The 16,722-nt window shown below is 45.6% G+C and overlaps 2 protein-coding genes across 3 annotated transcripts in view; one reads left to right on the forward strand and one right to left on the reverse strand.

The window, feature by feature from the left end:
- The window catches only part of LOC109529989 (neurabin-2-like), a 21,899-nt gene extending 17,303 nt beyond the window's left edge, over positions 1-4,596 (forward strand). The window contains exons 7-12 of the mRNA XM_019893462.1: positions 1,520-1,607; positions 1,725-1,856; positions 2,465-2,562; positions 2,654-2,750; positions 2,936-3,130; positions 3,715-4,596. Of these exons, the coding sequence (XP_019749021.1) occupies positions 1,520-1,607; positions 1,725-1,856; positions 2,465-2,562; positions 2,654-2,750; positions 2,936-2,989 (469 nt within the window). The 3' untranslated portion in view covers positions 2,990-3,130; positions 3,715-4,596. The remainder of the gene's footprint in view (positions 1-1,519; positions 1,608-1,724; positions 1,857-2,464; positions 2,563-2,653; positions 2,751-2,935; positions 3,131-3,714) is intronic.
- A 2,901-nt stretch (positions 4,597-7,497) lies between these two features.
- prpsap2 (phosphoribosyl pyrophosphate synthetase-associated protein 2) lies at positions 7,498-15,847 on the reverse strand. 2 transcript variants are annotated; one of them, XM_019893479.1, is made up of 11 exons: positions 15,580-15,847; positions 13,191-13,351; positions 11,551-11,603; positions 11,253-11,319; positions 10,923-11,095; positions 10,702-10,817; positions 10,387-10,442; positions 9,933-10,081; positions 9,423-9,493; positions 9,203-9,349; positions 7,498-9,128 (listed from the first exon to the last, which is right to left on the reverse strand). In XM_019893479.1, exons 2-11 carry the CDS (start codon positions 13,271-13,273, stop codon positions 8,970-8,972), a joined length of 1,074 nt encoding a protein of 357 aa, XP_019749038.1. In that variant the 5' UTR covers positions 13,274-13,351; positions 15,580-15,847; the 3' UTR covers positions 7,498-8,969. The 2 variants fall into 2 exon arrangements, with proteins under 2 accessions (XP_019749038.1, XP_019749039.1); XM_019893480.1 differs by lacking the exons at positions 13,191-13,351; positions 15,580-15,847 and adding an exon at positions 11,984-12,198.
- Positions 15,848-16,722: the final 875 nt, after the last annotated feature.

Raw genomic sequence — 16,722 nt, forward strand, 5'->3', positions numbered from 1 at the left:
GTAGAATCTGTCTGCTCTTTAGGAAGAAGAATGAATATTACTGGAGCTGATTTGAAAAGCTGCTGTGCCTCTTCTTTTTGCTCTTGATGAAGCTGCATCTCTTTCAATAGACCTCAGTGCTGCCCGGCATGTTGCAACACAACCACAGACGTGCAGTCAGGAGAGGCAGGAGAGTGAAGAAGAGTAATCTAAGCAAATCATGATTTAATAAATGTCTTTTCAATTTTAGTTCCCTGGCCTGTGATTTATATTGATTTAAAAAATATATTTCTATTTCCTGTTTAAAAACACAGGCGAGACTAGAAGTGCGGCAATAAGCAGCCAGCCTCCCCTCAGATTGAGCAACCAATCTTAAAAATCAGGAATACCCCCATCTGGTGGTCAAATTACAGTATTACAATAGAAGAGACAATTGGAAAACGTCTGTTCACACCTGCAGTGTTTCTTTGGTTTTTCATAGTCGGACTATTTAGTGTTTGTGTTCCATAGTCAGTTTTGTTGACTGCTTAAAACTGCAGATAAAAGCACAAGGTGAGGCAAGAAAGTAGTTGACGGCAGACGACCATGATTAGGCAAACGGGGGCGATCGAGGGCCCCAAGAGACAGCCCCAAACATTTCAGAAGTTTTCTTTGAATCAAAGCAGTTATTGTCGCTTTACACACTTAAAAAGGGATCAGAAATCTGCCGTGAAATTTGACTGCTGGCCCGCCCTTCCTTCCCAAATGGAGCGTCTTCTTAGCGCGCATGTGCATTTTGATTCAGCAAGACACGATTGTGAGGAAAATGAAGCCAGCTGCCTTCGGCGCACTCTAACATGTACCAAACGAAAGCCAAGTATGAAAGATGTTTAGAATCAGAGAAATGATAATCCATCTTGGACTCGGAAAGGAACTCAAATGCTGGAGATAAACCTGAGCCTGGATGAGAGGCCAAACGTCTTCAAAGACGTCTGCGGATTCCAGAACGGTTCAGATGCATTCGATTCAATGGCCAGAGAATTCAATAATCTGGACGAATGAGACTATTCACAGGCTGAGGATTAACGATCTACTTCAAACGTCAGGTCAGGAAAAATACCACTTTGCCAATTTTTAATGTCAGTCTGCTAACGTAATGGAAAATAGGCCGGTCTGTGCGGCTTATACCAGTGGTCCCCAACTTTTTTTGCGTCACGGACCAGTGGAGTCAAGTACATGCTGTTCGCGGACCGGCGACCCATTTTTTTTTTTTCATTGCCACTTTTCAAGCACCGGTACTGACAACAATGATATTTATAGTAAGGAAGTTTATGATCATAGATTTTTTTTCATTCATTTCAAACAGTCTTATTTTCAAGTACAACAAATGTGACTACAAATAATACAATGAACTATTAAGAAATGGACCAATCGAGAATAATACATCTCATGTATTTGAATATAATGTACACCTACTCATTTTGAAGTGATGATCCTCCATACGGCGTTAGCATCATTGCTACTTGCAAATGTGCACTGCCCATCAGTCGCGCGTTTAAAGCCGCTGGTATCCTGTGCTCTCCATCTCCTTGCAGCTTCAAATCAAACATGCGGTCACCCAGGCCGAGATCCAGCTGCTGAAGAGGAAGGTGAGAGCCCCTTCAAGTTCTTAACATCGAGACGTAGCGGTGTCCGTGTTGCATTCGAGACATTTGTGCCACCGCAGCCTGATTTTCTGCCTCGCCCATAACAAACTTCCCCCACAGCTGGCTCACGCAGAGCAAGAGAAGTTGCGTTGGCGAATGGAGCGCGCGCAGCTGGAACAAAGCATCCGGGACAGTAAAGGGAGGATGGAGAAACTGGAGGGTTATTGGATGGAGGCCCAATCTCTGTGTAAGGTAATTGAGGAAGGAATCATGACCCTTACAAGATACGCGTGGACAAAATGGTCCGTACGGCTCTGTTCGTGAAAGGAAAATCCACAGTCGTCATAGAAATAAGTTGAATTTGACAAAAACAACCAATAAACATTGAAGGAAACATAACCCATGGAAATCAGACATTGCTTTTGCGCTCTAACCCCTCCCCAACGGTCAGCTGCTTTTTTGAGACATGCCGCAAAGAAACAGTGACCTCTCTGACCGAGGCTGAAGTGACAGCCGAGACTGTCGGCTCGGTAAGAGTTTTTCTCTTCACCAAAAAAGACCATTGTCCGGCAAAGAAAGAAAACACTAAACCTGATGTGCTTTTGAATTGTGGTTCAATGGATTTTTTTTTAAACTCTTGAAACATGCCTGCATGGACAAAAAAAAAAAAAAAATGGTGACGAATTGAATCATACCGAATGATAACAAACGAGCTCAGAACCAAAACCCCGCCTTATTTGTTCGATTTTAAACAATTGGTCCTGTTTTTCATTGAGGGGTTTTTTTCCCCGAAATTTCTGCTGTCTCTGATTTAGTACGTGTGACTTTTTTTTTGTGTGTTTGTTTTGGGTTTTTTTTAGGCAGTGGATGAACACCTGAAGGAAACCCAGGCTCAATACCAAACCTTAGAGAGGAAGTACAGCAAAGCCAAGAGGATGATCAAAGAATATCAGCAGAAGTAAGGGCGGAAGGACCAACCTGATGCGTTTCCGCAACGCCAGGGCAAGATCTCGTTGATGTGTCCGTGTCTGTTTGCGCGTGCCTTGTAGGGAACTTGAGTACCTGAAAAAGGAGGCGGCTCAGCGTCAAGCGGAGGAAGACAGCGAGGCCTCGCACAAAGAAGAGGCGGACAACTTGCAGGAAAAAGTCAGTCACGTTGATAACTTTTCTTTCTTTAAAAAAAAAAAAAAAAACAATACAGCTGTGTGTGTGTGTTACAATTTTATTGTGAATGAGAAGGTGTGTATGAGGTCTCATAGATTTGACCTGTCAAACGTCTTCTAAGTTTGGATTGAAAATGTCTGAGTGAGGTTGACTTGTTGCTCCCACAGATTAGCGACCTGGAGATCCAAGTGGATGCTCTGAAGCCCCCCAACCCCTCCTAGAGCGCCGGCCGCTCCGCTTCCCGTCCGTGACGGGAGGACGCGGCGCTCTGCCTTCGCACTGACGGATCGTCGTTCGGGCGATCGCGCGCAGCGGCGGCGGGAAGCAGACGGACGCTGACAAAGTGGAACGCAGAAGAAGAGGTCTAACCCATGGAAATCAGACATTGACACTCAAAAAAGCAGCTGGGGCCCCAACGGTCAGCTGCTTTTTTGAGACACGCCGCAAAGAAACAGTAACCGCTCTGACCGAGACTGAAGTGACAGCCTTATTTGTTCGATTTTAAATAATTGGTCCAGTTTTTCATTGAGGGTTTTTTTTCCCTGAAATTTCTGCTGTCTCTAATTTAGTACGTGTGTGACTTTTTTTTTTGTGTGTTTGTTTTGGGGTTTTTTTAGGCAGTGGATGAACACCTGAAGGAAACCCAGGCTCAATACCAAACCTTAGAGAGGAAGTACAGCAAAGCCAAGAGGATGATCAAAGAATATCAGCAGAAGTAAGGGCGGAAGGACCAACCTGATGCGTTTCCGCAACGCCAGGGCAAGATCTCGTTGATGTGTCCGTGTCTGTTTGCGCGTGCCTTGTAGGGAACTTGAGTACCTGAAAAAGGAGGCGGCTCAGCGTCAAGCGGAGGAAGACAGCGAGGCCTCGCACAAAGAAGAGGCGGACAACGGCGGGAAGCAGACGGACGCTGACAAAGTGGAACGCAGAAGAAGAGGTGGAGGAGGAGGAGGACAACAGAGAAAAAGAAACCTCCGCTTTGGAAGTCATGGCCTATCACCAATCCCAGAATGCACTTTGTGTGACACTCACAATCTTCCTTGTGTGTCTTCCTGGCAACTGTCTCGGCAATCGACAAGGAAACCAGACTCAGCCTCCCCGCGCTCCATTTCCAGATGATTTATTTTGTTGCCCCCGTCGTGAAAAGCGTCCGACGCGCAGGATGAGAGCGAAGCGGGCTCGTCACTAAGTGCTTTTCCAGAGCGACGGGGGACGTCTGGCCGAAGACTCTTGCCGCGCTCCTTCTCAGCTCCACGGGTGGTTGCGATGCCACCCGTACCGGAAATACGAGTAGAGCGAATATGCCCGCAGAACAAAAGTGATGAGGGTCGAACCCGGATTCTGCCCTGTCGGTTAACATTGAAGGAAACGTCAAAGAAGCCTACAAGCGTACTAAACTGAATTGTCAGTCTATTTCTCCGTCAGCGAAGGAATCGGGTAAACACTTGCATTTTCAGTAGGACATCCCGGTTTGTAAATATTCTTAACGTCTACTTAAAAGTCTTAAATTAAGCAAAGACTTGTGGTGGATGCTGAAATTTAAAAAATAAATAAGTTCACACATCCCTGGCGAAGTTTCTGTGGCATCAAGGATCACATCAGAAATGTCACAGATGTAGAAGAATAATGCGCTTCCTGAAGTAGCACAGTTATGGCAAAAACATGCATATTAGGTTCACTGAACACTCCAAAATTGTCCTAATTGGCTTTTCCCAATCTGGAAAAATCAATGATTTTTTTTTTTAGAACCTCACCAAAACCTACCACTGATCAGGGAGGTGGCGACTTTGTTTGTATCCACCAGATTTGTTATGAGCAGGCACGTGCACCCCCCACCGAAAAAGGAGGCCCCATCGCCAAAATGATTTCTACAATTAAGAAAATAACAAACAAACACGGTAGTAAGACTTTTAACGCATGTATTTATTTCCAGAAACACTATCAATGCAGTAAACAATACAGTGAACAAAGGAAGCTACTGTGGCTAAAAGTCTTTACGCCCCCGTTCAAATGGACTGTCAGCGTGTGAGAGAAATATTTGAAACTTTTCCCACGACTAGTTAACGTACAGGATAATCTGTACAACTCAACGACGTTTTTTTTTTTTTTTTTTAGGGGCAAGATTCAACAGGCAAACAGGGTGTGAATAGTCTAATAAGTGCTTATGGAGATTTTACCGTCTGCGTTGGTGTTTTCTCTGTGTGTTTACAGGCACATCTGTAGCCTCTTGATTTAGGATTACAAATGTGTTCATACAGTATCTTCCATTGGAGAGGGCCAAATGGACCAGAAACATATCGGAGGTTTACCGGAAGTACATTTTATTGAGACAGAGCTACTTGAATACAATCACGGTCGTTTTACAGTTTATACATCAATTAAAAACAAAAAGTTCAGACTGGATCCGTAGTCTTGAGGTATTCATATTGGATGTTCCTGTTTTCATTAAATAATAACTTAAAATATTTTACTCTAAAAAAAAAAAAACATTCTTTTCTGACTTCAAGTAAATTAATTTAAAAAAATAATGAATTTGAATAATTATTGTCTGTTCTTATTTTTGTAAACATTTACAAAAATAAGAACAGACAATAATAATAATAATAATTTAAGTGCCCACTAGGGTCTTCAAATGCTGTGTATGTATTTTCAGCTCTTTGTCCGTTGTCCGGAAAAAAAAAAAGAAACCTTCAACCAAATTAACCAGAGGAGACATAAATGTCTTTCAAGTCAATTCAAGGTAATATTTTGCAATGCTGTGAATTAACCACTGGATGTGGGAATACAATATTTAGCTCAAATTTGAATTCAAAGTTCGGAGTGGACATACTTGTTTGAAATGTCCTCATTTTCAAATGTCGTTTTCTGAGTCACATCATATTGACCTGATTGTGATCATCAAGTCATTGATGATAGTATTATTTAGTAAGTGAGATAGGAGTTTGGGTAGCAAAATATGATCCCCTTTTTTGGGGAGTGAGCTTCAGTTTGGAGTGACAGTATTGTGTATAAAAAAACAGTCAGCCCGTGTTAGCTAGACCCCAAGTTCATCCCGAGTAGTTGCCAATTCTTGAAAGTGCTTTTAGATGATACCGGAGTCAAGATCTTGTTCCATCCATCAGCGTGAGCTGGAGCCTATCCCAGCTAACTTCGCTCAGTGTTACGTTTTTTCAGTGTTTCAAAAAAGTCGTCACACAGACATGGGAATAATTTGCAGAACCATTGTAGCTCACGTCGAGGCTTCCCTCGTTTCCAAATGCTCACACTACGACACTTAAGCCACCGGGTGAACGTTTGTGGCCTATAATGTTACGGTTTGATGTGATGTGGAGTATTTAGTTCGACAAAATGCGAGTTTATGCCCATCCAATGTTCTCAACGGTGGGATTAGCAGTTGATGCATCGCGTTGCCAGATGGCTTCCTCTCCCATCTTTTGTGTTGTGTATTTGGAAAGCACGTTTAATTAGAACACAGCTGGAGCCTCACGCTGCGCACAAACTCAAGTAATTTCCTGTACGGATGCTGAGATCCTGCACTGGTAACATGATCTATCTGTTGAGTGTATGTAAAAAATGTCAGTTTTTTTAAAAATCTATCGCTGCACTTCTGCTTCTTGACTGGATTTGAGATTGTCACTCTCTTTAGCAAAGGTTGCAGTTGATTTGCCTTGTTAGCTCCTTTTGCCTTGAAAGTTTTTTGCATAGCTTTAATGAATGGAAAGCCATTTGAGCATCGGATTCCATCTCCTCTTTCTAACATGAAGATACTGCGAAGTTCTTCATCCTCGCCAATGAGACAACGGTCCTTAAGGTGGATATCAAAGACATGGAATCGATGCTCAACTGCTTTCCATATTCACACTTTCACAACCCCCCCCCCCCCCCCCCCCCCCCCCCACGTCTGCTCAGTGTTCGCGAGAAGCAAAACAAGGCACGTTTCCAGCCAAAAGCAACACCGGCTTCTCCGCATCACACTCGAGTTGCAATCGATTATCGTCAGACCGACGTCGTCCTCCATCACGCCCAAACACGAACGCATTCAAATGTTTGCCATCGAATCAAAGTAGAGTATTTCGCTCACCGAATGGGTCTGTAGGAGCAGGCGAATGTGTGAAGTGCCTTGTTTCAGGGCGAAGGACGACGATAGTATCGGAATTCAAAAGGTCTTTGGCCGATATTACGTGTCAATACTCAGGGTGGAAGTAAAACTGGAAAACTTGTCCTGCGATCGCGACGAACATGGACGACCACGCTTTGCGTCGGTCCAACAAGCAGATGCAAACAAGGTTCGAAACGCAGGAAAATGCTACAGTACAATGCTGTCATCGTGCTTCTTTACCCAAATCCCCAAATGTTTTTTTTTTTCCTCTGTGCTTGGCTTAGAACAAAGAGATGTGCCATGTAGTTTGCTGAATGAATGCTAGTTACGAGTTGGTGCCAAACAGTGTGACTGGGACAAGCGTGACCTCTGCGCCTGCGTCCGTTCGGGAGCGGATGTCACCACGGTCGTCTGAACCGATACCTGTTTATCAGCATTTCAATAAACATGTGGAACTACAACAACACATACAATGTATTCTTTTACCATTTATCTTGGCCATGAATGTGAAGGAAGTGGGAAAAGGTCTGCCATGTTTGTGAATAAGCAGACTGTGTGTGTGTGTGTGTCTCTATCTGTATATTTATATAGACAGGCATATATAGTGATGTGAATGAACTTAAAGGCAAGTGGTCTTCATTTTCACGTTTATTCAGTTAGCGCTGAAAATAAATACAAAACAGTTTTGGGACCTCATCTGGCAAAGTGACTAAGACCCGCTTCAGTCAATATGTTCGCTAGAAAAACAGTGTCAGTGTCCTAGCTTTGTATTTCTTTGATGGAAACGTGTTGAGGACGAACTCCAGAGGTGTCTGATCGCGGTGATGTTGGATCAATTACCCTTCACCAGATTATCAATGACAGGCTTTTACAAATATTTACTCAGGTGAAAGAACAACATTTGACTTGAAAGGAGGACAAATTGACATCCGCTTCATTGACATTGCAGATCATCAAACACGAGGTTATTGAGCAGATAATGGCACAAAGTGTTAAATGGATAAAGTCATGCATTACTTCTGTAACATCAGAAGACGTTACCCAAAAAACGAAAAAAGCGTTTATTAATTCCAGTTCAAATTTAGCAAGTAGCAGATTTGACCCCGGTTGTAACTATGGCAACAGCACACAATTCTCATTCTATCGAGCTGGAAGGACTCATCAGTAGCATGTACATCGGCCCCAAAAAGCAACAGGAACTGACCAAAAGACTTCAAATGAATAGCAGCAGGATGCTTTTCAAGCCGCAGAGCGAGACTCGTTGAAAACCTGATTTAGGACAAGATCCGTCCTGAATGACTTGACTGCATGGCGAAGGACCGTATTCGTGTGCGTGTGTGTTGCAAGTGTCCTGCCCACAGACACCGGCAAGTGTGTGGTACAATCTTTCTTTGAGGACATTCATCGCTGACAATTATCCTGAAGACAACTCACTCATTGACCAGAAACTTTAGCTCGAAACCCGACGCGAGTGGCTGCTATGACCCCAGCTGACTTGCGTGTCTTTGAGTGGATTAAAAAAATAAAAATAAAAAGTTACATGCTAATATTGCTCTAAATGCTGAAACACTGAAGATTTGAGGAGGATTAACATTTTTTGACAAATAAACTTGCTCGGAGAATTAAGACAAAGACGAATTTCTCGAATACTCTGCTTTGCCCCAACTACAAATACTACAAACGACGTGAAGAAAGAAAGCAATGCAAACAATTGCCATGGAGTGGAAACACGGGAGCGAGACTACGAAGAGAACAGTCATTTTACTTGGGACAAGCGGCAAACCGAGGACGTGGAACACGTCCGCGGTGAGACACGGGAAGAAAAGCACTACTTTGAGAAATTGTCTATCAGTCATCTGGACCACTCTCAAGATTTAGGGACATTCGGGTGAAGGCCCAAATTCTCTCCAGTTATGTGAGGAGTGTACGTTGCTTCTACAGTAAGGTTAAAAAAATAAAATAAAATACATGGAGGACATCAGTGTATGGGCGTGTGCACGTGTCTACATCCAGTGCACGCTTTGAGGTCTGACAAGGCAAAAGGCATGTAACAGTGTGTGTGTGTGTGTGTGTGTGTGTGTGTGTGTACGCACGCGTATCGTTCAGTCATCCACCCCTATGTTGCGGAAAAGATAGGACATGGACTCTCCGTTGTGGATGCGTCGGATGGCCTCCGACAAAATCATGCTGATGTCCACCGTCTTGATCTTGGGGCACTGGAGCTTCTGCAGTTCGTGAGGTATCGTGTTGGTCACCACCACCTTTGGGGGGGGCCACACAAACGCCCGGGAGTGAAAAGGAGAAGCGGCCGGGCCGTCAAGACAAAAGGACGCACCTCGTCGATGGCGGACTCCTCGATGAATCGGGGCGCGTCACAGGAGAGGATGCCGTGCGTGGCCATGATGAAGATCTTGTAGGCCCCCCGTTCCTTCAGCGTCTCCGCCGCCGCCACAAAGCTGTCGACGTCGTCGATGATGTCATCCTGCGGGAGGAGCGGGTGGGTAAGACTGCCTTGGACCCGACCTGGATCGGCCCGAGAGGGATTCCTTTCTTACGACTATGATGGCGATGCGGCCGCCGACGTCTCCGACCACGGTGATGGGGGGCTTCTCCTTGGGAATCAACACTGGAAGTTACAAGGAAAGAATGAAGGACTTCATTTGTGCCGATTCCCGGACATCCCCCCCCGCCCCATTCTTACATCTGGCCTAGCACACACGTGTGTGGTTAAAAGCCGGTGCTGGATTGAGTCGAGGAGCTCCAGGTCATGTTTTGCAGCCACCGTCAATTAGATTTTTACCTCATGCGCAAATGAGCTGGCCCATCTGTCATTTTTAAAAGCTGTGATATTTGATCGTTTGAGATTTACGGCCGACAATTTACTACAGAATGGGAATGGAATGTGCAACTTTTACACATGACAAGTTCTTTGTCATTCAGTTGACCTTTGATCACTTTGTTTCTAGCGGGAAAGCAGTGCAGTCAGAGACAGAACGAATCGTTTCAACAAGTTCAGCGCATCACAAGAATGCGAAAAGAAGGGTGCGACCGGTAATTGTCATTACATGGTATCTCCATGCTCGGGTGTATGGCTCCAGTGGTCTTGACGGTGGGCGGCGAGTGTCGGCCGTCGACCTGGTCCGACTCGGCATCCTGAGCTTCGCCGTGGATCACGGCGATCCCGAGACGCAGGCGCTCGGCAAACGACTGGGCCCTGCTCGCCGGGAGGAGACAAACGTCTTTTGTTTTGCTGGTTGAGCAAAGATGGGGCAGTCGAAAAACTGATGGGGTTAAGAAAGAACATTGGAAGGCTGGAATTTTGCCAACTTTGAACCAAAACGACTCACGCATGAACCAAGAGAGCAGTGACAATATTTGGTTTCAGCCAACAGGCTTGAACCGTATATAACTGCAATGTTATAAAAGGGGTTTGGCCTTCACCGTTGAGTGGATTTCAAGTACAATGAGCCAACATCGATGACGGTTTTACTGTGTGCAGTTGACAAGAGATGAACCGACCTTTTGGCAGAAGCTGGGGATTTGGCCACAATCACAGCATTCCTGTAGTCGGGGATCTGGAAGGCCAAATTATGTGGAGAAGACAAAAAAAAAAGTCACAGCTCCCCCATCAGCCAAAAATGTACATGCAGGTCGAGACACAAAAACACCTCTTTGGAAAAAGTCACAGCTCCCCCATCAGGCATCGCCTCAAAAATGTACATGCAGGTCGAGACACAAAAACACCTCTTTGGATTCGGTATCAATATGACCAGGACACTTGGCACTGTAAGACATACAGTAAGGCGAGATGAGATTTGCTGATGCCAATTTTACCTCTTCTTGGATGTACTGCAACAAGAAAGGCGACGCTCTCAGGTTGTCTACTGGGATATTGAAAAAGCCTTGAATCTCCTTCTGATGGAGGTCCATGGTGATCAGGTGTGTGAGACCTACACAACACGACGGCTCATAACGCCAATGTGCAAATCAATCTGCCCTCCGAGCTGTTGCGCGCTGCTCTCATCCTCTCGACGCCGCAAATGCATACGACTGACCTGCTTTACACATCATGGAGGCAATAAGCTTGGAGACGATGGAGCCCCTCTTTCTCATCTTACACTGTTTACTGTAAGGGAAGTAGGGGAGAACGCCCGTGATGCTTTTTGCACAAGATGTCCTGCACGCATACACCAGGATGAGCATCTCCATGATAGTTGTGTTCACATCTCTGCTCGGCCAAGGTTTCCAGACAGAAGAGGAAAAGAGAAAGAAAAGATCACATTTAGCATGAGGAGGGTTCGAGACAGAAGAAGAAAGAGAAAGAAAAGATCACATTTAGCATGAGGAGGACGTGTCCTAAATTTAATTTAGGAGTTGGCTCGTACTTGGACACGGTCTGAATCACAAAGACATCCTTCCCTCGCACGGACTCCTGGATCTGGACACGTGTTTCTATGGGAACAACAAGAGGACATGGGAAGAAGATAAGAGCGAGGCCTCCAAATGCCTTTCAGGAGTGGGCGGCGCCTCCCACACACAAACACACAGCCCCTCTGTGTGGAAATGCAGATGTCCGCGTTCGAAAAATGTGCCCATCAACACAAAGTTGAGAGCAAGAAACATTTCGCTCCCGGAGTCATGTGGGAAACATGATAGCGACACTTTTTCCATTCATTCGTTTACCTCGGTTGGCTTCCTGGTACACCTGCACCTTGCCGAGCTCCACCCCTAATCGCCTGAGAGAGAACAAACAGAGTTAAGCGGTTCGGACGATGGATGGATGGAAGTCGTTCAGTTGTCATTATGGGGCAGAAAACATGATCCACGATAAATAACAGCATACGGTGCGTAACATCCACTCGACTATTACGCACTCCTTCCTGCGAGCGGCCATCAAGATTCGCTGGCATTTTCACCTCATCAGCCAGCTACTGAATTAAACTTGTCAATGAGTGTAGCGGACACGTCGCCAAACACAACTATGCCCCCCCCCCCCTCACCATGTTGACAGCTTCGCCAACTGAGCGTTCAAACATCTGCTGCTGCCTATCAGAAGCTCCTGCTGATAACAGTGCTTGCTCACATTTCTCTGTGATAGACTCGGAGTTCTGCTTACTTTTTGGGCCGTGGCACGGCAGTGCTTCCATGCAGTCCGGCACCGGGACTCTGGCCATTGCTTCGACACGGTGGTTCAAATTTCAGAGCGGCTTGCTCACAGGCACGACTAGTTGCAACATGCCTGCTAGCGGGGCCGCCTGCGCTCACTCGCGGTCGAACAAGCTGAGCAAGTGGTACAAAGTGCAGCCAAAATATGTCCAATAATAATATTATGGCCAACAACAGCTTGATTCGTCATGCAAGTTGCAAGACACAACACTGTGACGTAATGCGGTACGGCATTCGGATGTACCGCTACGAGCATGTGCAAATATTGGACCAAAAACAAGACCAGTCACTTGCAAAGTATGCTAATTGATACTGGGGGGGGGAACCTTAAGCACAAGTGAAACAGAAATGTTAACTTTTTTTTTTTTTAATCAGGCTACAATGTGGAGTCTTATAACAAACAAGCTGTCACATGGGAAGTTCAGCTCGCTAAAGAAAAACAACGAAAGAGCTCCCATTAATTACAACAACTACATTCAGTGAAATGACTTCTTACAAGCCTTTGTTATTTTGAAAGAAGCTACCCGTCCAAACAAACACAAATTTGTTTGAACTTGAAATTTGACGAGAGTCGAAATGAATGTAAGCAGCCCCTTTTGGGAAAACTTGACTAGGAAGCCTGCAGCGTGTGCATCTCGTGTTCACTGTCAACACAGAATGAGCCCCGTACGCGATGTCGACGCCTCAAGAGCCGAGTCAAGTGCGAGAGTTGTTCTCTCAAACATTCCTGAACTCCCACGTCCTTGGGAGCGGAGTTAAGCTTTGTGAGTGTTGGTCGAGTCGCAGCTCTGTGAATACATATAGCTAAAGATGTCAAAACTAACCCTTCATAAAAGCTTCAAAAAACGTTCGTCTTGGATCAAACTGTGTGTGTGTGTGTGGGGGGGAATGATGCTCGTCTGACGGCGGTCTGCATCCACTTTGCTGACTCGTCACTGCGATGGTGAAGTGTTGGCACCGCTGCAAGCGGTGCTGGTGGTCGCGCACTGTCAACACGGCACGCGATGACCCGACCAGAAGCGGTGACTCAGGCGCATGCGAGCACTGCTTACAGGAAGCTTGAGAGTGACGCATGGCTCCGTACAAGAAGCCACCTTCTCGCTCTTTCTGAGATGAAGGAGGCGCCGGATCATACGATCAAACGGTCGTGTACTCACTCGGCGATCCTCTTGCCCAACTCGCGGCTGGACGGGTGCGAGTTGGCGGTGAAGATGACCAGGCCGCCCTTGGTGTGGTTCATGTCGCTGGGGTTTGGGCCGCTAGTCTCCACACACTCAGGCAGAGGATCCCGAGGCACCCACGCCGCGCTGAGTCCTTCCTACACGACAGACAGAGGGCGGAGCAAAGACTTTGTTAGCGCTCAACAAAACGACTCGAGTCGACTCTCGGGCTCATCTGCTGCAACTCGGATGAAACGGCCACCAACCTGAAGGCTGTTTTACAAACCTTATCGGGCCCCTTTCAGTGTACCAGTACCACTTTCTTCAGGCTGAGTACTTCAAGGACTTAAATTTCAGTACTCGTCGATATATAGAACACAGAGACGCCATATTTATTATGCCTAGCAGCTGAAATGGAAATGTTTTCAAGACGTTTTGTTGATCATTGCTCAAACGGTTTTCTTGAACGTGGCAGAAAGTTTTATGTCAACCCAGAAACTTTGGGATGCGGTCTCAAATGGTTTTTCGGAGCACTTCACAGACAGACAGTATTGGCACGCTCCTGGTCTCTGCAGTTGTGCGTTGCATGACACAAACAAACATACAACCTCACTTTGAATCATTATGAGATTGTCTAAAAGAAGTCTTAGGCATTATTCTGACAAAACGGCTGATGTTTTGGCTGCCTTTTCTTCGAAAAGGGAACAGTTGCGACACGCTAGGTATTGAGCTGGCCTGATACATATGGAAAAAGACTCAGGCACAATTTTGGTCTCTGAGTACAAGCGGCACTTGTTTTCACAGCTGACAAGTCCAGACGTGGAGTGAAAACTGAGAAGCTGAGTCAAGTGGCTCGGAGGACCCTCGGGTAGTGCGGGACCGACGCAGCACGGCGCAGCACTTTTATGATACGGTGGAGCGGACCCCGGCGTATTTGCACTTCGGCGCGCGCCGAGTCGTATATTCACTGATTTCAACGAATGGGTTCGTCGATGCCTGCTGCACTCCGTTAAGTGCAGTGTGACGGGGCCTGGACACTCATTAGTGGGGACGTCATGTAATGGCTGACCAGTTGCTGAACTACTTCACAGCTCAAACTCTAATTTAGTGAGTGGGGGAGGGCGACTCATGCTGGACACCAAATTGCAGCACAGTTATAGTCACACCCACATAAACAAGAAACAAAGAAATTGTTCAAACAAAAAAAGTTGGAAATTTTAGCTTAACAATTCAGAACCACAGAGGTTTTCGTCTTTGCATGTGATTTCAGCAAGTATATTCAAACATGTATGAGGTATTTGGAAACAAATCGCGGCTTTCACTTGACAAGCACTAAAAGTGGAGTTAGGAAGGCTTTAGGCGAGGGGTGTCCAACCCCGGTCCTTGAAGGCCACTTACCCAGCAAGTTTTAGTTGTCTCCCTCATTCAACCTTCCCGATTCAAATGATCAGAATCCTTATCAGGCTTCTCAGAGCTCAATGATCAGCCTTGCCAGCTTCGAGGAGGACATCCCTGTCCTTGCTTTAAGCACTCGTTAACAGTGGGAATCGGTCACAAACTCTTGAAGGCGAAACAAAACTGCAATAAGATTGTGTTTATTACAAATACTAGTTAAGAAGTGATTGGATAGTAGCGGTCACAAATGTGAAATGATTGAAACCAAGTTCATCAGGTGACTTTGCAGTGCTGGAGGTAACACAGTCCGTTGGTCAAAATAAAGAAATACAAATACACCCTGCGGCTATTTTAATATTCGAGCGACGCCGAGCATGGAGGGACTTGAGTAGACTGATAACACAACCTGCCTAACATTCAGACAATTTCACTCATTTGCCGTTGGAGTAACCACAGTTCACATTCATGGAAATAAACGAGGAACGTCGCGGTTGGTTTTAACTGCTTTCCAGTCCACATGAGGTTACTTCCCTATAACACATCGACCAAGAATACAATCATATACGCGATATTGAAAAAGAGAGAAGCTGTGATGCTAACGAGGTGCCTCGCGGATCTGGCAACGTCTTGTGCTCGTCTCGTGCCAATACGTTAGTCATCTTAATTCATTATCAGAGGCGCGCCATTAGCTCCTCGGTGGCGCTAAGCTAGCTGCCTAGCAACCGCGTTTTACCGTTTACATGAAACGTTTTCTTCCTTATGTAACACCACTAAGGAGATTAAGTTATGTCGGTCAATTTTGTTTTAAAGACAAAAGTCAAATGATGCTAAGGCTTAGCGGTGAAGCGACAACGTCGGCTAACGCCAAACACGCGCCGGAGATAATGGAGCCGTCAACGGTCTTGAATGCACCATCGATTTGCATTTGTCGTGACCAGGTCACGGTAGTAATAACGGTGAACACGAAACAAAGCGCATTTCAACTTCTTACCAGTTCGTCGGCTTCGGTTACAGTTTCTTGCGACCAGCAGGGTTCGTTTGTGTTGCCCTCCAGCCCCTTTCAACCGGTCGCTCTTTAGTCCATCCGCTTGTGCCGATTAGTTTGAGAGGACCGATAAGTTCGACCAATCAGTATGGAAAAGGCAAGTGCTGAAGACGCATTCAGGTACGCTCGTAGACAATAAATTGCAGCCGGCATGCCACGAAGCCGTTTATTTTGGAGAAGGTAATAGATGCAAGCATGACTCAGACCGCAGGAGATGTTTTGCGGTTTGTGGTGTAGTTATAAATCACCAACAAAAACCCCTTCAGTTTTTCGAGCCAAAAGGTGTGTGTGCGCTTCAGGAATGGACACTTGAGGGCAGTGTGCTTCAATGAATACCTCCTTTCTGACATTTTTCCCTTGTTTGAAATTTTAATATCGGAGAAAAACATTCATTATTTCAAACACGCGTCGAAGAAGATCACCGTTTACCGTGACAGAGCTATTACATCATGCAGCACATGAGGTGCACATGTGTGGATGCAAGTACGAGCGAGGTAGCGAGCAGGAGCTTACAACTTGTGTCTGAAGTGTTGCCAGCTGAGCAACGTTTTCACAATATTCAGCCATTCCCCCCCCGCCAAAAAAAGTGACGATCGAACAAAGCAGCATTGGTTCCAAAGTTAGCAGCATTCTCATTTTCCGTACGGTGGAGGGAAGCGGGCCAAGAAGAAGATTTAGGCTTATAATAAATACTATTCGCAAATCTACGTTTTTATATTCTGTCGGTATTGGGTGCATTAAGTCTTTACTCATTCACAATCATTCACTCAAGCCACCATTTGTTAAAATGGATAGTCACTAAAAGTCACGGATGAAGCTTCATGGAGGTGAGTCACATTAACGAGGACAAATATATAGCTAATGTATTTCCAAGTGTTCCAATTGCTACTTTTTTTCTTACATAACTCGCTAGATGCGGGGGAGGCAGAGAACAGTATCCATGCACTGCTTACTGCCCACTGTTTGAACACACACACACAGAAAGGGGCATGCCAGTTGAAAATGGTGGGTGGTTGCATTGCACATAGAGAAGTTTCGCATTTAAATCTTGGCTAAGTGCAGGTTTGTATGGCAATTAGCATATACCGT

The sequence above is a fragment of the Hippocampus comes genome, unplaced genomic scaffold (assembly GCF_001891065.2).
Source record: "Hippocampus comes isolate QL1 unplaced genomic scaffold, H_comes_QL1_v1.1 scaffold23, whole genome shotgun sequence".
Lineage (NCBI taxonomy): Eukaryota > Metazoa > Chordata > Actinopteri > Syngnathiformes > Syngnathidae > Hippocampus > Hippocampus comes.